Source organism: Amphiprion ocellaris, chromosome 4 (assembly GCF_022539595.1).
Source record: "Amphiprion ocellaris isolate individual 3 ecotype Okinawa chromosome 4, ASM2253959v1, whole genome shotgun sequence".
Classification (NCBI taxonomy): domain Eukaryota; kingdom Metazoa; phylum Chordata; class Actinopteri; family Pomacentridae; genus Amphiprion; species Amphiprion ocellaris.
The window spans coordinates 35,903,685-35,928,003 of record NC_072769.1 but is presented as its reverse complement, the minus strand read 5'-3'; the positions used below and the strand labels follow the sequence as shown (position 1 = coordinate 35,928,003).

General features: G+C 38.9%; 1 protein-coding gene across 1 annotated transcript in view; it reads right to left on the bottom strand.

The window, feature by feature from the left end:
* Positions 1-24,319, bottom strand: part of sorcs3a (sortilin related VPS10 domain containing receptor 3a) — a 314,018-nt gene that overhangs the window by 44,919 nt on the left and 244,780 nt on the right. The window contains exons 19-22 of the mRNA XM_055010019.1: positions 16,188-16,374; positions 10,496-10,629; positions 8,734-8,857; positions 8,147-8,259 (exon numbers count right to left, since the gene is read on the bottom strand). Of these exons, the coding sequence (XP_054865994.1) occupies positions 8,147-8,259; positions 8,734-8,857; positions 10,496-10,629; positions 16,188-16,374 (558 nt within the window). The remainder of the gene's footprint in view (positions 1-8,146; positions 8,260-8,733; positions 8,858-10,495; positions 10,630-16,187; positions 16,375-24,319) is intronic.

Below are 24,319 nucleotides of genomic sequence, written 5' to 3'. Positions count from 1 at the left end.
TGCCTCTGACATAGTTCTGTTCATAAGTCACCCTTTCAACCAGTTGAGCTACCAGGGCACCTTTTTTCCACTTGTTGGACGACAAACTAAACTATGACGTTTTTTTGCCACATTTTGGACGACATACTAAACTGTGACGTTTTTTGCCACATTTTGGAAGACTGATTGACTGATAAATCAGTCAATTTGTAGTAGGATTGCAATCATGTGATCGCTAGCAGGTAACTGACACAGTGTTCATGTCATGGTTACAACGACACCGTGCTGGCAGCTATATCTGGCAATGGGAAATCCTTAACAAAGCTGTGGATCCAGACTACAAGCCGCATCACTGTGAAAATTTAATGAGGTGGTTCTTGTGTCATTTCTGACTTTCCCTGAAAGTTTCATCCAAATCCGTTTGTCTGTTTTTGAGTAATGTTTCACACAGACAGACAGACGGATTCACAAATTCGCAGACAAATGTACGCTGATCGTCACATAACTCCGCCGTTCCTTGGCGGAGTAAAAATAATAAAGCAAGTCAGATGGAAAACCTGAAGAACCTAAAGATTTCTTACTTTAATGTAAATGGATGTAATTTTTTATGTATGTATTTATTTTGAAAACACAAGCGCTGAATCAAACCAGTGTCAGTAAATCCAGAGTGGACATCAGCAGCTCTGTGTGAACCAACTGTTCATTTGTGGTAAATAACATTTTTCTTCCCAACTTGCAGCTCAGTTCTGCTTCACAGGAGCGAAACAGAAAAAAATGGTGCTACAGAAGTACAAAGAGACTCACTTCTGACCTTTATCTCAAAGTTCTTCAACATAACTTCTGTGGGTTTTTCCTTTAACAACTGACAATGTTTGTATTGCACAAATGTGCAAAACGTTGAATATCAGTGTTCCTGAGGTGGATATTTCTGGATTTTCCACCTTGTTAAGATTACAGGTGGACTGTGGTCAGTTTGTCGAACTGTAAAGCAAAAGCTTGTACAAACGTCCAGTTCCTTTATATTTCACTGTGTTTGCATGTCACATCTCCAGCTGTGGAGAGAGTTGGTGATCAGACCAAAATACAAATAGTAGGGATGTTTCCAGTGACTAACTTTCCTGTTGATGAAACAAAAATCTTAAAGTAAGAAAACACTGGTTTTAAACTTAAGCTAGTTTATACTACAACTAATAGCTGAATTCCCATCAGACATCAGATATGAACAAGTGCTTTCATTCTCTGAACCAAAAAAACCCTCTAGTCCAGAGGTCACTAACTGGTGGACCACGGTGCGGATCCGGACCCGGACCCAGACCCAGACGCCGTCTTATATGGACCGGACCTGTAATCAGTAAATTGTAACGGGATTTTAAATTTGACCGGTCGCTTGTGTTTTTCCGGCACAGCTTTCCCAGTGTTTACGGCATTAGTTATCAGCTCAGGAAACACACAGACCAATTACGTACGAGTTCAGCCATCTCACATGACGCTACTCAGCCAATGAAGTCTCTGCATTCAGCTGCTAAACATTACAGCTCTGCGTTCAGAAAACAGTTGAGAGGTGAGGGACAGACAAAAAAGGAAGATGAATAAAGCGACACCGAGAGGGAAATAGTCCTGCACATGCTGACCATGTTTGGCTCAACATACAGCTGGATGCACCTTTCTCAACTATGAACACAATCAAAACTGAATATGGTTCCAGACTCACCAATGAGCTCCAAATGTGTTTGAGAATGGCCCTGATACCGTTCAGACCACAATTCAAAATACACAATTCAAACAATACTGGCAGGACAAACTGCAGCTCACTTCTCCCATTAAGCAGCAGGGATATAAGGGGAGTAACAAGACAGGAAAAAAAATGTAAAAGTGTTCAAGTGTTTACATTTTTTGAGATTTAGGTATTGTTAAAGATGTATATAAGTTGGTTCGGGTTGTTCAGTCATTATTTTTTCAAATTCTACACTTAATTTTAAGTTGTACAGTTATATCAAAAGTTATTTGTTAATAAATGTTGTCAAAATGTTTTTGAACTGTACTGAATATATCAGATTTTATGGTCAGTTATTGATTACATGCAGATGCTAATAAAACTTCTAGGTTACGTCATCATATATCGCACTAATTGAAGTCAGACTTCATGATGTTCCGGACCTTTGCTTTAATACATTTTATCTGACTGGACCTCTTTGAATTTTAGTTGAATACCCCTGCTCTAGTCGATTGAAGGCATGTCATTCTTTTTTATTTTTATTTGCCAAAATTACATCACTCATTGTAGAAAGACACTGAAAACAGCAAGAAACGTGGACCTTGAACTAACTGTGTGCTGCTTTTGGTTTCGTCTGGAAAAAAACAAATTTAAGATAAAAATCTGGATAGTTCTTCAAAGTCACTTTATTTAAATTTTTTTAGAATTTAAGAATTTGCCAAAAATAAATCGTTTTCAGTAGCCAGATTTTGTAAAGAAATTTAAAAAATAATAATAATAATAACAACAACAACAACAACAACAACAACAACAATAATAATAATAATGTGCGCCTCAGCACCAACACATAAGCCAGAAAAATTCAAGAACTTTTCGGCTGAACTTCAGGCTGTGTTTACATAGAACAGGAGATATATATATACATGCATATATATGCACACACACATATATATACATATATATGTATGTAAATGCATGTATTCTCAAAATTCTGGTTTAAATTTGAACATATTTCATAATTTCTTTAGATCTTTTTTCTTCTTTAATGTGAATGTTTTGACTTCTTTTTAAACATTTAATGCACTATGTGAAAAACTTTAAATTACTTCCATGTATTAAATGTGCAATGCAAATAAATATGACTTTATTTTCAAGTTTAATTAGTCTGATTTAACAGTTTATATGCAGATATAATTGATAACGTGCTGGAAATGAACACAGCTGCCCTTCTATTCCTCATATTGTGACATGAGACTGATTGCATCCCTGGATCTAAAAAATAATATATGTATCAGGTGCAGGTGGGTTTTCCACAGGTTTCATCAGGTTGGACCTTTAAAGATCTGTAATGCTGAGCTATATTATGTTTGCAGCTGTTGCCGAATTTACCCATTAAAAGCTTTTCATTTTGACAAAAAAAAACATGAAGCCAAATAAGTGTTTGTTTTTGTTTGCAGGGAAGCATTTTTAAAGCTTTTAACCAGTTTATTCAGACAAAAGGAGGCAGAATCTGGGTGGCATCGCTCTTCATTTCCGAGCTTCTGATGGTTTTATGTTTTCTCTTTGGTCTGGGTGGACAATGGAGAGGACAATTATCGGGCACAGAAATCGCTGTTTGAGTACCAAAGTAGTGGACAAATGATAGCTGTGGGCACGTCTTGCAGTGAGAGAAGTGAATAGGATGACAAAAGAGGCAACAACAAAAAAATCGATGCACTCGGACCATGTTTACTCTCAGTGCAATCAGTCATTAGTTTCAAAATGTGTCTGGCTGATGTGGAGAGCTCTTCTCTTGATGCTTCGCAAATCCACTGCTGAGGACAAAAATCTGACGAGCAGGAAAAGACGCTCGGCGAGGTCGCCTACTGCAGGACGTCGGGTTTTAAAGTGGGCCAATACAGAGATTAAACGCTGCAATATTCTGCAGGTTTATTTAAAGAAACGTTGCTTGAAGGAAATAAACTCAGGAGGGATTCTGCTCCGAATGATGATTAACTTCGACATGATATTTAGGTAAGACGCCATCGAGATAATCCAGCATCTCTGATTAATTTACCCTAAAAAACAAACGAATAAGCAAACAAAGCTACAGATGTTCTATCAGATCTTTGAGGGTGTATTAAGGTACAGCAGAACTTTCACCGAAATACAAACTGTGGTTTTAGTTTAGGTTCATTTCATCTCAAATCATCACATTTTTTAGAATAATTTCTGCACAGTCATCTCTGATTATGCAGAAAGTTTAATGGTGTAAAATGTGGATACTTATTAAGCTCTCTGGGACATTTCATCTTGTTATAAAAAAATACTTTTTGAGATTCAAAAAAAAAAAATTCCCCACTGATCCTCTTTCAGCAGGTTTTTTGTACACTCAAATTTAAGGACATTTGAACAACAATAACTCACATTTTTTCTATTGTTTCTTTTCTTTTTTTTAACATTCTTATCTTTGAAAGTACTCGAGTTATTAAGTTTAGTTTCACAGAAACTACATTAAATACCTAGCATTTATGATACAAAAAAAAAGTTTCAAGCAAATCAGAGATGGTCAAGCAGGGACTCCTGCATAATTCAGATGAAAAATCCCTCCAGCAAATCAACATTAAACTCAAACTGCAGCTGAGATTTGCCATTAAAACAACAAAATCTAACAAACACTTTGCTGATTTTGGGCAAATTTTAATCTGTTGCACCAGGTAGGAAGGCAGGATATGTATCATCTCTGTCAAAGAGAAGTGACAGCTTATTTAAAGCTGAACAGTGAATAGGAAACTCTTCCATTAATTCCGTTGAAACGAGGAGCATACAGACTAGTGCAAAAATTTGCATCTGTAGGTATCACAAGATTAAAAAGTCAGAAGATGCCCAGAGTCACTGTGGTTCATCCTTGGGGGACTGCATATTTAGAGCAAAGTTCATGGCAGGTGATCCAGTAGCTGTCAATTCCAAGCAGTTTCTGAGGGTTTTTTTGCTCCTGTCTTATTTTTCATCACTGTGGGCTTATTTCTCTCTCTCTCTCTCTCTCTCTCTCTCTCTCTCTCTCTCTCTCTCTCTCTCTCTCTCTCTCTCTCTCTCTCTCTCTCTCTCTCTCTCTATATATATATATATATATATATATATATATATATACAGAGAGAGAGAGAGATTACATACGCTATATTGCCAAAAGTATTTGCTCACCCATCCAAATAATCAGAATCAGGTGTTCCAATCACTTCCATGGCCACAGGTGTATAAAATCAAGCACCTAGGCATGCGGACTACTTTTACAAACATTTGTGAAAGAATGGCTCGCTCTCAGGAGCTCAGTGAATTCCAGCGTGGAACTGTGATAGGATGCCACCTGTGCAACAAATCCAGTCGTGACATTTCCTGGCTCCTAAATATTCCACAGTCAACTGTCAGCTGTATTATAAGAAAGTGGAAGTGTGTGGGAACAACAGCAACTCAGCCACCAAGTGGTAGGACACGTAAACTGATGGAGCGGGGTCAGTGGATGCTGAGGTGCATAGTGCCAAGAGGTGGCCAACTTTCTGCAGAGTCAATCGCTACAGACCTTCAAACTTCATGTGGCCTTCAGATTAGCTCAAGAACAGTGCTTCAGCAGAGAGCTTCATGGAATGGGTTTCCATGGCCTAGCAGCTGCATCCAAGCCGTACATCACTAAGTGCAATGCAAAGCGTGGGATGCAGTGGTGTAAAGCAGCCACCACTGGACTCTAGAGCAGTGGAGACGCCTTGTCTGGAGTGACGAATCGTTGAAGTTTCTTTCTGTTTAGTTTCTGAATATAATAAACTGTGTAATTTTTTGATGATTTTTAAAAACATTAAATGTTTTTTCCTCTGTTGGGTGCTTTCAAACCCAGCAGCTGGTTTTGGTCTAAAGTAAATTGATTATCAATTAGTCATTAACATCTCTCGTCTGGACCAAAGTGGCGGAAGAATTAATCAAAAATGAATGAAGCTCAGACTTCTGATCATTGAAGCCAGTGCTAACCAGTGTACTTATGAAAATAATCTGAATATTAAATGAAATCCAGCTTGTTTTACAGTTATTGCTGGATAAATCTAAAACAACAACAACAACAAAAAAAAAACAATATGCATTCTAGTCATTTGAGGGTAAGTTAATTATCAACATTACAACTGCTTAGCAGAGTGAAAATATCACATTACTGTGCATGATTTAGTCGGCGCCAGAAAGTATTTCAGCGCCTTTGGGGAAGCAGCGAGGAAATGATAGTTTGATAGCTTGCATTAACCTTCGAGGGAATCTATGGGGGAGTCTGAACATTGTATGAGTGTGAGCTGAGAAACGTTCGGGGAATATGAGAAGGAGGTGGCTGCAGACAGACCGAGTGGAATGAAATAACCTCCATTAGTGTTCGGGACCAGCAGAGGCTCCAGAATCAGCCTCGGTGAAGAGTACAAAGTCATGACTTGAAGGATTCAGCAGAACTGCACCTCTGTTAAATGGACCTTGACTTTAATAGCAAGTTGTTCCCTCTCTCATCTCCTGTTTTTATTGTTGTGGGGAGTTGTTTACTATGTTGAAAAGCCATCAGTTGTGGACCAGCCTGCATGTCGAACTCTCAGCTATAACAAAATGCAGGAAAAACAAGCCCTCCTGTCACCATTTGGACTATATGTTTGTCTGGAAATGAACTTTTTTTTCTTGCCGGCTGCATTCGTGTAAACAGAACCACAGCACTTTCATATTACGAGAAGCCGATATCCAACTCTGACGGGATAATGTGGAGATGAAAACAAACAAAATGAACAATTCAGCCACTGGTGCTATACAATAAAAAGAAGTACATATAGGAAGTGTTATTTTCACCGGCTGCTCCATTCTAATATTCCTCTTCAAGCACGACTCTTACAATGTTATGTGTTGTTGTGTTATCAGTGGCAGAACCCTCGAAACACTTGCTAGACAACCAGAATGGTTGAATAAATTCAGTGCAGTTCTGCCTATGAAAATGCAGCAATTACCCACATCCAGGCGAAAAAATAATCAGGTGAGCTTCAGCATCAGTTCATAAATTTTTATTTTGAATTCTTGTGCATAATGAGTGGCTTCTCGTGGATAGTAAGCCTATAAACACTGTGCACGTGTAGGTGGGGATTGTTAGCTAAAATTATAGATAAACAACTGGAAATTATAAGCTAACTGTATTGATGAAAACCTGGGAATTGTTAACTAATACCATACATAAACAACTGGGAATTGTTAGCTAATATCATACATAAACAACTTAGAATTGTTAGCTAAAAGTACAGATAAATGACTGGGAATCTTTAGGTAATGTTATGGACAAACAAGTGGGAACACTTAGTTAACAGTATAAATTAGCAATCGTGAATCGTTACTTAAGGGTATAGATAAACAATTTGGAACTGCTCGCTAATAGTTTGGATAAACAACTGAGAATTGTGAGCTAGAAGTATGGATGATGTATTTGGAATTGGTAGCTAATAGTATGGTTCAAAATTGGGATTTTTTAAGCTAAAAAAATGCATAAACAAATGTTAACTAACAGCATGGATTAACAACTGGGAATTGTTAGCTAATAGTTTGCATAAACAAGTGGGGCTTGTGAGCTAACAGTAAGGATAAACAACTGGGATTGTTTTAGTTAATAGTATGAATAAACAAGTTAAAAATATGTAAACAGTAAAGTTCAAGTTTAGTACAATTATTAAATAAGAATGGGCTTAAAATGGATTCAGATGAGCCCATTTGAAGATGAGGGTTCATCAGGAGAATAGTTTGAGAAGCACTGACGTGCTTGACCCTTTAATATCTTCAGCAGAAACTTGCAGGCATGAAAATATATTTCTAAGAAAAACTTAGAGGGAAAAGGTAAACCAATCGGCTCTAAAGCTTGGTTCTGACTAGGAGGTCATCCGGGTCACTCGTTAGATCACCTTCAGCCATTTTAAATATTCCTCCAAAACACCCACCTGCAGCTCTAATGCTCGATACGCCAGTAAGATGGCTCAGAGTGCAGCCATCAAATACAGCTATTCATGAGCTGTGAATGGGGAGATGAGTAGCACTTAGAGGTGATGGCTGAGCTTCCCACACATACGCTCGATCAGGTAGCATCACTCCTCGGCTCTCTACCCCAACCCCTGCGCTTCAACTTCTGAGATCATTTTTATGTGCGACTTTTACAATTAAGGAATCGGCGTTCGCGAATCCGTCCTGGGAGAGAAAGGAAAGCAGAGGCGCCTTCACACCTGTCTGATGATGAATCACAGGGTGGCCCGAGGGGCGTTTGCTTTGCGCACCACTGAGCCCAGAGTATTGGCCAGCGAAGGGGTTTGGGAAATAATTGAGAAATAGCAGGGGTTAGACAGAGAGGAGGAGGACAAAAAGACAGAAAGGGAAGAAGAAGCACAAGACAGAAGGATGGAGAAGGAGGATAGAAAATGAAAAACCACTCACTTGGAGCAGAGCCTTCTTAATTACTCTCCCCACATCCTGCCTCCACTCGTGTATGTCAGGGTTGAACTCGTCCAGATTAGGGGAGAAAGATAAAAGTAGAGATTTGAAGAATTCTGTCGAGGAGAGTCGGGGGAGAATCAGCCATTAATTCACTCGGATCCGAAGGCATTATTCTCAGCAATACTGTGCCAACTGTCATTTTGCTCAAGTTCAGTTTCAGGTAGTTAACACTTGATGAAAAGAAGAAGGGTTTCTCATATCCCCCGCACTTCCCTTTGGCTAAATGTACCAGATGCACTTCTAGATAATTAGAAAATGTCACAGCTTTATGCCAGCCCATTCTGCAGTAATAAATCATTGCATTTTACAGATACTGCATGTTGGATTACTTCATTTCAAATGAAGACATGTTCTTTAGAGGATGGGATGTGATATATTTTTCTCAAGTAGGAGCTGCTTTATTTCAGAAACATTTGGCACAAATATGAGAGCACAAGTGAAGGACTAAAACATGGAAAAGTATTTAGCTACTTTCCACAAAGCTGCAGTTGTGTGTTGTTAGGCGCTCCGTGTCACCAGATACTGACCTCTGACTGCTATAGTCTTGGTATCCTGCAGGATGCTGTTGGCTGCAGCAACCTGGACTGTGATGGTGTGCATTCCCTCACTGGTGAAGGTGTGCGAGATGCTCCCATCCAACGTAATCACCGGCTGCAAGCACAAATTTTTCGCTTGATGTGTGACATTTTGACCTGTTGGTGGAACTAAAGTCATGAGAGACATCCTCTGGGAACCTTTAATATGTGAACCAACTTCATGACAACGAACATTTGTCAGTACACATCCATAAAAGCCAAACATGTCAGCCTCAAGAACCTCAAGCTGGCCCTAGAGGAGATCAATAAAGTTACAGATCACCCTTCGGGGCAGATGATACATATCTCTATCTAAATTTTGTTGACAAACTACATTGTACATATAGATAAATACATATTTCACTTGATGAGTGAACATTTTGACCTGCTGTCATAGCTACAGTCATAATAGTACATATTAGACCTAAACTCACATGAGACATCTTCTGGGAACCACGAATGTGTCCCAGTTTCATGGCAATCAAAATTTGTCAAGACATACATCTAAAACCAAAAACCTCAACGTGGGGATAGAAAGGATCAGTGACATTCATAAGATTCATCCTCTGGGAATACATTACATTGTGTACCAACATTTCTGACGAACCATACTGTACTAGTAGATACTAAATATTTTCCTTCATAAGTGAAAATTTTGACCTGGTGCCATGGGTAAAGGGTTTAATTTAATACTTCTCCTCCCTTAGTGTTCAAACATTTTCACCTCACCCAACCACAAAACTGGCAACCAGAAGCTTTCTTCTTTGTTACTGCTGAGCTTTTGGAGAAGCAGAGTCCTCTTCGGCCTGCATCCATGAAGACCAGTTCTCAGTTCAGTGTCTGATTGAGATGTTTCTAACAGAACTGCTCACATTCATCAGGATGTTCTTGGTGCTGATCCTTGGATTCTTCATACCAGTGCAGGGGTCATTTTTTAGCTTTCTACCACACTCTTTGACATTTTTAACAGTGTATGATTTCTTGTACTTTTTAAAATCTGTTTTGCACTGTGGACACCGTGACAGAACTTACAAGTGGCTGCATGACAATTCACCATCTTGTAAGCAGCCATTAATGCACAACTCTCTTCAGAATGGACCCTAATAACAAGCTCACTAAACTATTTGGTTTAAGCCATGACTTGAGGATCTACTGCATAAGCTCTTCTCAGTTTTCTATGTATTAGAACACTAGAATATGGTAGAAAAAATAATTCCCATTAGGAATGCTGTAGAATCTTGGGTATTCTTAAAAACAAACGTCTCCCACACAATGTCCCACCCATTTTTTTTGTTGCTTGTCTAGGTCATTTCCAGCCAGAAGAAACACTTTGGTCCTATCAAAATCCACTTTAAACCTAAGGGTGGTGAAGAACTTTAGGAATTATTCTATAAGAAACCTGGAAACAACTCTGAAACCACCATGATACAGTCTGATTAGTGGAGAAAAGCTGTGAGGCATAATTTTGGTGGATTTGGCACTGCAGCTCACTTTGTTCTACAATTTGCTGTTTGAATGACGTGAGAACCCCCCTCTGCATCAAACATTCATGTCAGGGGGGACATTTCACCAGGTAACTATTTTATAACAACACTTGGCTTTTATTCAGCACATCCATTTAATTTTCTGCAGCTTTAAAAAAAAAAATACTGCTAAAAGCCATATTACAAGTAATAGAAATGCACATTAATGAGCCTTGTCCTTCAATAATTACCTCTGTGTTGTTGCCAAGCCACCAGAAGTAAGTGACGGTGCGAGAGTGGCTGGGTAAGACCACTGCTGTGATGTTCACCTCCTTGTTCCTGATGACCACGAAGGGAGCGAGAAGCTGGACATGCTCCACTGGACCTGAGAAAGAACCAACACAGAGGGGATATTACGCTCAGATAATTCTAATGAGACACACGTGAGACTCATTCAAATACAAAAAAACAAAAAACAATGTGGGTGTGAAGCTGGTTTCAGGGAGACAAATACTCCACTGTTGTAAGACAGTTTATTGTTGCTCAGGTTTTCTCCACAGTCCAAAGACCTGCTCCAGAGGTGAAATGATAAATCGCCCAAAGGTGTCCATGTGAGTGTGACTGTGTTCCTCTATGTGTTAGCTGTGATAAACTGGCGAGCTGTCGTCTGGTGCATTCTGGGATACGATCCACCCTCTGCCCCCGCACTCTGAACAGGATAAGTGAGGAATAAAAATGGACGGAAGCAAACATTTTGGGAACAAATATCATATAAACTGTCAAGAAAAGATTTACCCGTAGAGAGGAAGTCTCCAGATGTAGCCGAGTGTGCATTTATGTGAAGTGATGGATGGAAATTCTAAAATGTAGGAGCTCTTGCTCCGTAATGATGCAGCTGTATAAAGTATGGCTGCTAACTTCTCATTCACTTTGAAAGTTTATTTTTGCTGACATTCAGGGACTCTTTGAAATGAGATAAGAGGAGACAAAACATACTGTAAATTCACGCATAAACAGCTCAGGCTTTAAAATGATGTAACAAACAAACTCTTAATCATACTGTATGTGTTCTTCCTCAGATGTGCTGCTGTTTTGTTTTTTTTTTTTAAACTAAGTGCAGTGTGAGTCGGGCAGACTTTCCCAATTAGGCTGTCTGAGCCTTGTGGAGGCAGGTGCACTGAGATCACCTAACAGGTAAGATGTATATGCAAGGCTGCTTTAACAACGTGCACGATGCAGTGATGCATCGTGCACTGTGATGCAGCAGATGAAAGACCGTGTGTTTGTGTGATCTTGGTCCCAGATTTTTCTTTACTTTTGACTCAGTCAAGTTGTTACAATGAAATTATTACCAAGTTAGCTGTATGTTCTCTTAATGTTAATTTTATCCCCGTATACTGGAGAGAAATTCTGACTCTTCTTTGTGCCTGCTGTGCTTTTGAACAAATGACAGCAGGTCCCATGATCTCCAGGGTGAAGAAAAGGTTTCTAAAATAAAACGTATCTTTCTAGATTCTTTATTTTATAACCTGTTGCGTTTTATTCCATCAGTACACAACCAGCTACATATTGTTAACCTAATGGGATCAAAGTCTATAAACAGACAAGTAACTGATAGGTAAAAATGCATAACGATCCTTAATAACTAGCAGCTGTAGCAGAAGGTGGAACCTTGACCTGCTTGACCATCTGTTTTGATCACATGTCTGATCCTGCCTCCTAAAAATGACATTTGTATATTAGATGACGCCAGTTTTGTTTGGATTATGATTACTGGCAGCGAGTCTTCCAGTCCAAGCTACTGAGACTAGTTGTTGATGAATGCAGGCTGTATAAACTGACACCAGTGAGTCTGATAACTGTCATGGCAAAACTGTGACTTTGGTTAAATAATGAAGGCCCTTAATTTCACTTTATTTGGTCAGCTTGACAGAAGGCAATTTCTTGTTGGGATGTACTTTAGTTCTTTGCAGGGTTTTATTTAGTTTTGTTTTGCTCTAACCAATCAGCGGCAAGTGAAATATCTGAATTACATCATTCTCCACTGGTCCTTTAGTGGTACAAGTTCCTCTCCGGGTATTGATTGGACCATTAAAAACTCAAAGAGTAAACATTATATTCGGTCAGTCAGCAGCTGGATGATCCAGCCTTCATGTGGAGGATCCTCATGGTGACCAGAGGAGGGTCTGCAGCTACCATCAACAACAGCAGTTTTCCCACTGAAGGAGCTGCAATCTCCAAGATCAGAGGAAGGAGGTGCAGGTCAGAAACACCAGGAGCACGCTCGCTGTTTTCTTCAACATTCATGTAGTTATGCATCGTGATTTTGTCCTCAGGAGTCAAACTGTCAATGCAGCTTCTACTGTAATGTTCTAATGTGTTTGAGGTAGAACGTGTGCTTTGGTACGGCTATTATTCAGGTTTTCTCAGCCACAGCAACAAAATTGTCGCTCTGTGACTTCTACACCTTCCTCAAAAAGAACATCAAATTGAAGGGTCGATGTTTTAACACAGGTTGGAGATTTAGCGCTCATCACAGACGGTGCTTGACACATTTACATAAGCGGACATCCAGGGAGCGGTCCGAGTGTAGCAGGAGCACTGGGAGCAGAGTATCACTGCACAAGAAGTCTACTTCGACAGGGAAGTAGTCAAATTCAAATCGAGTTTTGATTTTGACATCCACAGTATCAGAACTTGTCGACTGCAGCTTTTACCGTGAATTATTAATATTTGTGTTATTTATTTATGCAGCATTTCAGTACCTAAAGTTGCAATAATATTAACGGCCGAAGTGCCACTGTTGAAAATTGATTTTTTTTTTTTAAATAAATGACAAAACTGTTATTATAGGTGTTTCTTTTGTTTTACTGACTACCAAAAATGTAACAAACCGTGACTCCAACACCTTAACTTCTAACTAGCAATTGGAACCCGATGATATTCTTAACTCTACCTATAAAGCTATACCTGGTCTCCAAACAACCATAAAAAAGTACAAAACCTGACATATACAAAGAAATCTGACATGCGGGTGGGATTCACGGGTCTGCAGTCACGCACGTTTTATGCCTTGCAGACCTTTTTAAGCTTTAGCCATTTCCTTGGTTTTTCCTTCACCTTATGCTTGGAGATGCTGAGCAAAAAGTGGGAAAGTGTTCATCACAACTGAGCTGCTACAAGCAGATTTTTGTGAAGACCTGTTAAGATGAGAACATTTTACACATATGACATTGCCTGACAGCACAAAGGATAAAGGCCCCGTTGAGTCTGTTTCTGTGTCTGATAAAAAAATAAAAAATAAAGGAAAAACTCTAACCTGGAAATATGTTGATGTCATCATGTATTTTTGACATGAAACCTTTTGGGTAATGCAGAAAACCTCGCCACTAAGACCCTAATAGGAGCTGACAGGGGTTGGGGTTGCTTTACACTAATCTCGGGGATGAGGTTTCCCGCTGTGGACACATGTAATGCACTACTTTCGTGGAAAGACTCCAGCGAAGGTTTGTGCTGTGCTGTGGTCTGGGGTGCTCCTCTCGCCGAGGCTTGTGTTAGCGCTCATCCTCTTTAACCAGAACTAATCTTTATCCCCACTTTGAGATGCTCAGCATGTGCGTTTCTAAGAGTGTGCTTGTATATTTGTGTGTATGAGGGGAAAGAGAATCATCTGGTATTAAAATATGCTCAGCTGAGAGATTGTCGTGGTCGTTTCTGGCATTTCTCCCTGAAAGCGTCACCTATGCTGTGAAATAAATCCAGCTAAAAATATTGCTGTCAGAAATGTAGAAACACAGATCGTACAGGCTGACACACCAAAATGGCAAGAGGTTAAATTAAAGTGAACTGAACAAATCAGTGAAAGAGACAGAGACAGTTCAAACCTAATTTAATTAGATGGCGTAATTCCCCTTGAAGGTTGAAATAATAAACTGTTTAATTGTCTAAGCAGAGCTGGAAAGCTTGAGAGTCCTGTCATTTGTTGTGTGTGTTGTGTAAAAGCTGCCTCACTTTAAAATAAGTCATTGTTGTGATGTTGTATCCTCAGATAACTGGTTATTAGCTGCAGTGGCCTTAGAGGAACATTTCTCCATCTCTGTTTCTGCCCACAGTAAAACCCTGCATAAACAAGTTTGCTCACAAACGTAGTTTGTGTTTATCACAGCTGCTGTGTTACATAATCCTCAGTATAGGTCAGTACAGTTCACTTCAAATCAGTTTAGCATGGATCAACAGTGTGGCTGTCATTCAGTTGAACAGATTTCAGCACCTGGAGCTATCAGGAGGTATCAGGAAATACACGAATGGGAAGAACACATTGCTGCTGCAGGTTAACACTGTACCAGTCTGGATCTGGTTTTAAAATTGCAACTGCTGACATTTTTTGAAGGTTGTCACATTTATTGAGAAGACCCTCTGTTACTACAGTGACTGAAATGATGGAGCATTTGTTATTCTTCATTTCTGTTGCTGAGAAGTATTAGAACAGGTTTTCCACTGCAGGAACTTGCAGACTGCTACAGTTTGGCCTAAAACGTTTGTGCATGTTTGGACTGCAAGAACCGCCAGGGTAGAAAAATACGTACCCTGGTAGGTCCTTCAAAGGATCGTTAAAGAGGACAACATGAGCCATAGAAATGTTCCTGATATATTCCCGTAATGCTGCTAACTTTAAAGCTCTTATACATGCACATTTGCAGGACTGAATGCCACAGATAGCACGTAGGTTTGAGGGCTGGTTTGGAGCAGGTACCTAATCTTGAAGGAGTTCTTTGCCTGCTAAAGAACCTGATTTTTCCCAGTATAGTTGGCTGCAGAGTGGCACCAATAGTTTGCTGGTAAGTGAACCACTTACATCAAAGGCTGGCGACAGGATCCTTGGGACCAACAAGACCAACAAATACATGAGGCCATTTTTCACTGCAGAAACTGGCAGCACAAACCTTTATGCATCTTCTGACTACATTAAACGCCTTTGTAGACATTCTTTCAGGAAAAGTACCTTCGCAAGGGTAAGTTCCTCTGTGCAGGCTCAGAGGGAACAGCAAAAGCCATCAAAATGGACCTGATAATTCCTCTTTAATGCGACTAACTTCAAAGCTTTTAGCTACACAAAGATACATTTGCATAATTGAATGCCACAATCTCTAGAACAGGTACAGCACTGTACTACTGGTGCACATCAGTGTTAGGGGTCAATAGCCGGTTAAACTAACTATGAATGTTTTATACACACACAGTTTTACTGTTAAAGGCTACTAGGATGTTATGGTTTGGCAGAATTGTGCTCTAAAAAATAAAAATTTGGTTGTCAGTAGGCTGTGTGTAATTTACAATGCATTTATTTAACATGTTCATTTTTATTTATTGAGTTGTTATGTTTTGTAGGTTAATGTGCATGTTGACACGTACAGGGCAAAGTGCCACACAATCGGAGGCATTTCAAGTGCAATTCGGTTATTGAAAACACTGGTTAACAGTTTCAAAAGGCTTTCAAATAGCCACACAATGGTTTTTTTTGGACAGTGAGTTAGATTATTGTTGAATTTAATTCAATTGTGACATTTTTCTATGTTTTTTATTACCTTCAGATCAGCTGCTGAGTCTAAATTGAAATTTAAAGGCAAAATAGCCATTAGGAACATGGTGTCTGCAGCCTCAGAGGCAAACACAGGACAATTAAAGTGTACAAATGCTGCTCGTTAAATGAACTGCTCTGAGCTAATGTAATAACCGAAAGCAACTCAGATGATTGTGTCAACAATTTTGCACAGATCGAAGTAGCAGGAGAACAACTTTCAGAGAGACTGACCACAGCAATAAAAGTGAGGCAGATTAAAGTTGATTTTTTGGAGGTGTTAAGCTGGAAATGACAAACCTTAGTGGGTATATTTCAATAAAAAAAAAGACCTTATTCGAAAGCAACAGCATGTGGTGTCTTACATGTGACATGCAGGAAGAGTGTCGTGCTGTCGTAACCCAACGTGTTCTCTGCAAGAGCCGTGACCCGGAAAATTCCAGCCGACTTGTAGATGTGCTTGATGCCCTCCTCGGTCCAGCTCAGGTTGGAGTAGGACACGGCGGTTCCATCACCAAAATCCAGCTGGATGTTCGTCCGCAGTGAGTCACCCTGAAACACAGACCAGCAGGGCGTCATTCAGCTACGCATAGACGTTATACAGACTCTGCAACAAAATGATCGCATGGCTGCTTAAAAGGCAAAAAAGAGTCACGTTGTTAGACTCCAAACAGTGTGCAGCACAGTGAAGGGTGTGATGACACTGAAATGTGACCAGGAACAAAGTTCTAAAAACAAATGAAACAAAAGTCAAGAGCCTCTATTCAAAAAGCACAAATTACACTTAAGTAAAATGTATTAATATGGCTACAAGAGTGATATCATTAATACCGTAAACCCTAAAACCTGCCAGCAGGTTTGAAAGACATGTTACCCATTCTTTTTTATTTATTTTTTTATTTGTAAGCCAGAAACTACAAAATATCAGCAGATTTTTAACGTGCCATAAGTCCTTGAACTAATCATGTGACAATGATTAAAAGTTAACCAAATCTAAGTTTATTCCTTTAAAATCACTTAAGTCTACATGTGTCACTGAATTCACCCCAAAAAACAACAATTTTGCATTGGAAAGATTCTGTATAAAACCAAAAACTCTCAATGAGTAGTCATGTGACAAAAATCCAGAGACTATTCAGCTTAACTACAGGATGTGTTTAAACAGAGTAAAGAGGAGAAAAACGTTCAATCAGGTTAAAGTGAGTGAGAAGAAAACATATTTGATCAATAAAATAAAAGCCGCATAGCTCAAAAACAGAATACAGAGGAGCAAGTGTTGGATAATACACCCAGCATGGTGAAACATCTATCTACAGTTTCTTTACAGAGTAGTGTGACAAACAGCGAGTTTGCAAGGTTATAAAAAATTTAAATATCTACAATACGTATCACCACCTTTTTCAGTACTGACACACGTCTGCACTTTAAATAATGTTGTGCATGTTGATTCTCCTCTTTTTTCAGTTTTGGTCAAATAAATAATCAAACGCATTTTTCTTTTTTAGGATTTGTGTCATTTTAACTGTGTCATACTGCACAGAAGAGAGTGCAGTATGACACTTCATGGTTGTGCTGTTTCAATAGAGGTACAGGACTTTATATTGCAGTGAAAAATAAGCCAAAAGAAAAATCTCTCGGAAACTGCTGTGAGTTCAGAGGGTTAAAACTGGTTACAATCTCAATCTGTAGCTTGAACTCAAAGCGAGCAAACAGACTGCGAGCGGCACTTCTGGAGACCTGAAGCTTGAGTCCTGCAGCGGCATCATGGTGCAAACTGCTAAAAGAGACTGTATTTGAGTTTTAACACTGACCAAGGACATCCACTTCAAGAGCAAGAAACAGGCTGCAAATGAGTCAAGAGAAGCAACTTCCCTCAGGAGAAAACTGTTCTCCTCAGGAAGACTGGTGAGGCACAAATTTACTGCATACCAAAATACGAATAAACGCAGCCGACAGTATGAGTGTGCAGCACTTTAAATATGAAGTGCTGCACACTCATACTGCTTCAGGAGCCTGTCCTTAAAGCAGGTTTAATCAATACCTCGTATCATATCAGTGCATCAAGGGACAATGTGAACAGTGGGAGTTAAGGCATTCCAGCGGAAATAATGGAGTATTTACCAACTAAAGAGCCACACACATACACATACATAAAAATCCTAAAATTTGGGCTTCATTGTATAAGGTGAAAAACCTGGTAAATGATAATGCAATACTTGTTTTTACCATGTAGTACCATGTGTCAGAGTTGTGTGCAAAAGAAAGCAGCCGTCGTAGAATAAATGATACAAAAGTCACATGAAGATGAAAATATAAATGGATTAAGCCAAGCTGTTTAGATTATATGTTTTTCTAACAATCAGTCAAATGATCTGCATCTGCACAGATGACTTTAATGGTATTAAAACTGAATTTTAGGAGGAATTTTGAGTGACAGAAGAGCTGCTCTAAGCAGACATAAAACAGACTTTTACCAATGCTAAAAGAAAATGTTGGCTCCGCATGCTATCGCTATTTTGCTGCTTAAACTTGTATAGCCTCAACAGACAACTCTGTTCATCAGCGGTAGAACGATGTTTCACCATGCTGAATGTATCCTCCAGTACAACTGCCGCTCTGTTTACTGTTTTTGAGCCATGCTGCATTTGTTTTGTTGATCCAGTTCCACTAAGTCTCACTTGTCTTGTTTCTGTTCTGTGGAAACACTGCCTGCACTTCACCTGAACACAGCTGAGTCAGTCATGGCTTCTATGTTGCACCGAGGAGCTCAAAGTTTAGCTTTTCTGCATTTTATTCCACCAAGGAATGTGCCGGAGTTAAGTGATGATCGGCGTACCTTTGCCTGTTAATCTGATTTTCTGTCTGTGTACAACACTACTCAAAAACGTACTAAGGATTTGGATGAAATTTTCAGGGAAGCTCAGAAATGACACAAAGACCAAGTGATTAGATTCTGGCAGTGATGCAGCTTATAGTCTGGATCCACGGATTTGTTACAGATTTCTGTATCATTGCCAGATAGCGGCACGGCGTCACTGTAAGCACGACAACAAGTGAACACTACGTCAGCTGCCTGCTGATGATCACATGATTGTGATCCTACTAAAAATCCACTGCTGCCGACTTATTGGAAATGATACAAGGAACAATTAATTAAATTGTGGGGGTGTTTCTGAGTTTCATCAATCCCCATCGCCCACTACAGATTTAGGCCATGTGATTCGGTATCTGTACATAATGTACACATGCATAACACACGCCTGTGCTCAGTGCAAGGTCAGTGAATGAACAGCCTTGGCAGAGCACTGTGCTCTCTGAGCGCTCTTCTTGTCATAGAATGTGGTGCAAATGCTTTAATTTTTGTCAGATTTTTAAATCAGACGTAAAATACAGTGATTTTCATGAGCTTAAATTACTGTTTTTTGACAGTTTATCCCTCTGATAAGTGTTTTCACTTTGGCGCTTTTTTAAAAAAAAAAATGATAACAAGCCTTTCCAACCTGCTGGCAGACTTTTGAGATCAGAGGGTTAAAATACAGATGTATTCACACAGTTAGTTTGGTTCATTTTTGCTGGTATAAAACTTGTCAATGAGCACCTTCAGCGAACACATCCTCAGCAGAAGATACTGATTATTGCGTCACCATTTTGAAAGTGAGTTTTATTAATTTGCTGAATATTTTAATCATTTAAATAGGCCTGGATAAATATAGGATAAACAACACTTTCTTTTTTTTACTGACTTTAACACAAAACACATTTATAGAATCTAAAATGGAAATAAGTGCAGGTTTAAAGTCAGTCAGTATGATTTTCCCTCATTTGAATAATAGACATTTCCTTGGTCTTTGCAAATGTATGTTCACTTTCATCAAAGTGTACAGTTACACAGTGTAATCATAGTGCTTAGTTATAATTACACAGTTGGATAATTACAGTTCTTTTATCATTTCTCCAAGAGACTAAGTGCAGCGATCTCTCTCCATGTCACTGGTTTCTCAAGTTTTGTTTGAATAGTTTAGTGGGTTAAAAAAAGTCTTTGTTTCGCACAAGTTTGCAAAAGAAACTAGTACACTGAATGCTAAAAAAAGTCATTGTTGCAGACAGATGATTTGTTGTAAGTTAAATCACGAGCAGATTAGTTGTAAAAAATTATTTATTGTGTTCTTTTGTTTTCAGTATCTTAATAAAATCTAATAACATATCAATAAAATACTTTAAATAAATGTCTCTCCAAAATTCATAGAACTGTAGCAGTTTAGCCACAATAACTATGTAAGTGAGGTTAACTTATAATACCTTTATTATTACATTAGTCAGATCACTCTTCAGAATTAATGACACTGCAGGGTCTCACCTCAGTACAGTAGTATTTTGTGTATTTTTTGCTGAGTTAATGCCTAATAAGTAAAGTATTTAGGTATAATCACACCTTAAATATCACTGCAATGTCTTAACTGAAGGGTTTAGTCTTAGGTTACTTTCATAATATAGTTTATAATCCTTTTTACTGGAAGCAGCTCGTAGATGTTCTGTATAAAAACATTGTCTTTACTTCACTATTTTATCTTTTTTTGTTGCATTTTTGTGATCTTATTTATTTGTTGATTTGACTTTTACTTTGCTGTAAAACACTAAAGTTGTTATTGGCATTATTAATATTTGGATATTTTTATGTTGGATCGTGTAGAACTGCCAGATATAAATTCATATTCATTCATCATCTGTACTCCGTTTAATCCTCATTAGAGCTGTAGGGGGCTGGAGTCTATCCCAGCTGACTTATGGTGAAGGCAGGGGACACCCTGGACAGGTCACCAGTCGATCACAGGGTTACATATAGAGATAAACAATCACATTCGCATTCACACCTCACCAATTAACCTCAGCATGTTTTTGGACTGTGGGAGGAAGCCAGAGTACCTGGAGAAAACCCACGCATGCACAGGGAGAACATACAAACTCCATGCTTTAGCTTGGCAAGCCTTAGCAAGCCTAAATTCATACCCTGTACAATATACATTTCAGCTGTGCAATAAAATCCAATATTCCCCTCCTACACGCTTATTATTATTTATATAATTCTTATACTGTCCTTAGACTTTTTCATTCTCTTTAAATAAATACCAGCACAATTTTGCACCTTATTTCTTCCACCAGTACGATTTGCATATTAATTAGCATGCTCTTTTGCACATTAGTTTCCTTATTTTCCTTAAACATAATGTGTGAGCTACTGGACATCTTATGGAGTATCTAAATAATCTGTGTGAGGTTTTTTTGTTTGTTTTTTCCATGTGTGTGCAAGAGAAGAGGCAAACTGGGTTTTGTATGAACGTGGATGCACCATGTTTGCATTTGCATGGTGTTTGAGCTGCCGGGCTCCTCTGGGAATCACATCTGGTTGATTTGAGGATCAGCATCAGCGTCGGCGGCTGCAGCTGTCATGGAGATCAGATCTGCGCTCGTCCTCTCAGGCCTGTGAAGTCAAACTCCCAGCCTCCCCTCGGCACACTGTGGCTCAAAGCTACTGGGATCTCCATTTGTAACAGCGCATTAGGATGCTGGCGCTGCCAAAACGCACAACAGTGCAACATAAATAAAGCCATTGTTCTCTCCGTCCTGCTCTCTTGCTCTTTGTGTCCCTCAACACCCGAGTCTCTGCTTTGTTTGCTCCCGAAGACGCTGGAGGTTCGGTGGAGGCTTCTCTGGGTTTTACATGTCATTCTGCCTGGAAAATGATACCTCTGATAAGTGGCTGGAGAGAATAGAGAACAGCTGAAAACAGGGTTTGACAGCGCAGCTATTGTTAAGAGCCGTAATGAGCTGGCAGGCGAACAACGCTGTGGCTCGGTGGCGCCGATGTCACTCAGCTCTTCTCAGTGTCTCCGTTCTGTATCGACCACAATGGGATCGACTAATCTGCATGAGAGTGACGCTGACCTGCTCTGTAAATGTCATTCTTTGTGTGGATGCAGCTCCCAGAGGCTCGGCGGGTCCAAAGACTCAACGCCGGAACAGCACTGCTGGTTTTGCCGTGAAAGTATCGTTGTAGGAGCTGACAGGGGTTTGGATGGACAAGGAAGCCATTTGTTCAGGTGTGTGTCAAACCTGAACGTGCAGCGTCAACGTGATGCGAGACGACAAAAGATACAACAGCTCTGAAACTCATTTCTGCAGCAGAGTCAGCAGGGTCATTCTGCCTCAATACACCAATTTTTTACTTTTTTTTTTTTTTTTGAAAAAGTTCACGTCTGACTGTCTCATGTTTGACTGAATTTTTTAAAAGTGGTGAATACTGTTTGAGTTTATCAAGTGTAAAATCTGGGGTCATAGTTAAAGTTAGTTTATGAGTTAAACATTCTTTAAGAAGACTGGGGTCATGCCAATTTTTGCATTGTTTTCTTCAGCAATCTGTGGAGCAATGTCTGAAGGTCCACAATTTAAGAAATAATGAAGCCAGCATCTTGAAATTTTGCAGGCTCATTTATTTGTACATATGTTCTTAACTGTTACAACAGTGCTTTGGTAGAATAATACAAACCATTTAAATAATGGTGCAAATTTGGTCAAAATATTTACACAGTTTTTTCTACTCTGATATTCAACTGACCACAAAACCTCAATTTTTCACCTTGAGAGGACGATTTTTTTCAGATGATTGGTACCAATAGAAACTTTAAAAATGTAGAGTATGGTGCCAGTCAGAGGCATACTTCATAAGAAAAAAAAAAGTTAAAATTATGTTTTTTGCATTTATGGCCAATATTAGGACAGTCATTGAGCAGGTGTGATGGAAACCACTCCAATAGTGGTCCCAATTTGATGAGAAAAAATCTGGGTTTTCCAATTGTGTAGTGCTTCAAAGAACTTCATGAAAAGTTGCTCCTATTGGTGCCAATCACAGGGGGAAAAATCTGCCTCTTAGGGTGAAAGTAAAAATTTTATGGGTCGTGGAATATTGGAGTAGACAGAAGCATTGAATTTTTTTGCACCAAATTTGCACCATCATTTGTATTGTTTGTATTTATATTGTTCTATCAAAGCAGGCTTGTATTATGTATCTTGTATCAAGACCATATGTACATATTAATGACAATAAAACATTTCAGGGCTCTGGCTATATTATTTCTCAAGTTATGGGTCAAAAACATTAATCCACAGATCAATTAAACAAAAACGATGCAAAAATGGACATCAGGTACCAATTTTCAAAATTTTTTTACTCAAAAAGATAAAATGCTTGTGACTAAAAATGTTCACATATGCACAGAAAAAAATCAGACAAACATGACGCATGGATCAGGCATGAACTTGTTTTTTTAATTTGGTGAACTGAGGTGAAATGACTCTAGAACATTTCTGCAGATGTCTGCTCTGCAACACAGTCAGATGAAAAACACTGAAGTTAAATTACAATAATATCTATAATTAAATAGAATTAAATCACACTGAAAAACTGTAAGAGCTTTGGTAAAAAGCAACTGGACTTCTATTTTAGGTTCTGGGAGATGATTCACCTTCATCCAAAAGGCTTCTCCACTTCAAGAATTGAAGGTGAAATGTCTACAAGAACCAAAAAGAGACAACCGCTTTCTTTTGACCAGATTTCTCATTTTAATGGATCAGTGACATAAATGCAGCATGGCTCAAAAATGGTAGACATAGGAGCAAGTTGTTGGATGTTGTTATTGGGTTATCCTTTAAAAGGTACCAAAATTACAATATTTATTCAAACACAGAAACTAGAAAAACAAAAAAACTAAGTTTTGTTATACTCAGCATTAGTTATAGCTGGTAATATGATTTTCATGTGGAATTGCAGGAAGTAGGTGAGTTCTTTGGTGTTACGATTTTTTTTTGTTTTGTTTTTGTTCTTCGATTGTGTGTAACAAGGAGAGAAAATGACAGCTCACCTAATGACCCATTTCTGTGTCAAAGAGCAGTGCACATCTCACATTGAAAATGTATCTCAAAGACTGGTCTGTGATGCAAACGGTCTGGTCTGCTGTGGCCACTTTGATTGAATTAAGCCCTTTTTTTTTTCAAAGTTCTTGAAAAACATCAAATTTAGTTGGTCACAGCCCAGTGTTTATCAGACCAAACTGACAAACACTGGGCTCTATGGATCACAGAGACTTTGGAGAGTTCTGAAGTCTTTGTGTCTCCATCATCAGTTCAAAGTAGGTTTTGAAAAACTGCAGCAAACTGACATTTTTACTTCCACCTAATTAAAACTGAAAATTAGATAGTAGAAACATCCTTTTAACAGCGAGCCAGTGACACTGATGTGACTGAACCAGTTCTAAAAATTCTCAAGTGTAACTCATTTCACCATGTCTGATGAAGTGAACTACAAAAATTATATTTTAGTTTTTCGCTCAAGGTGTTCAAAGAGATATTCGATTCAAAACAACCAGGCTGGCGTAAAGTCCTAATCCCTACTCAAAAACTGTTGAACTATTGACCAAAGGATTATTTTTGATGTGAAGGTGAA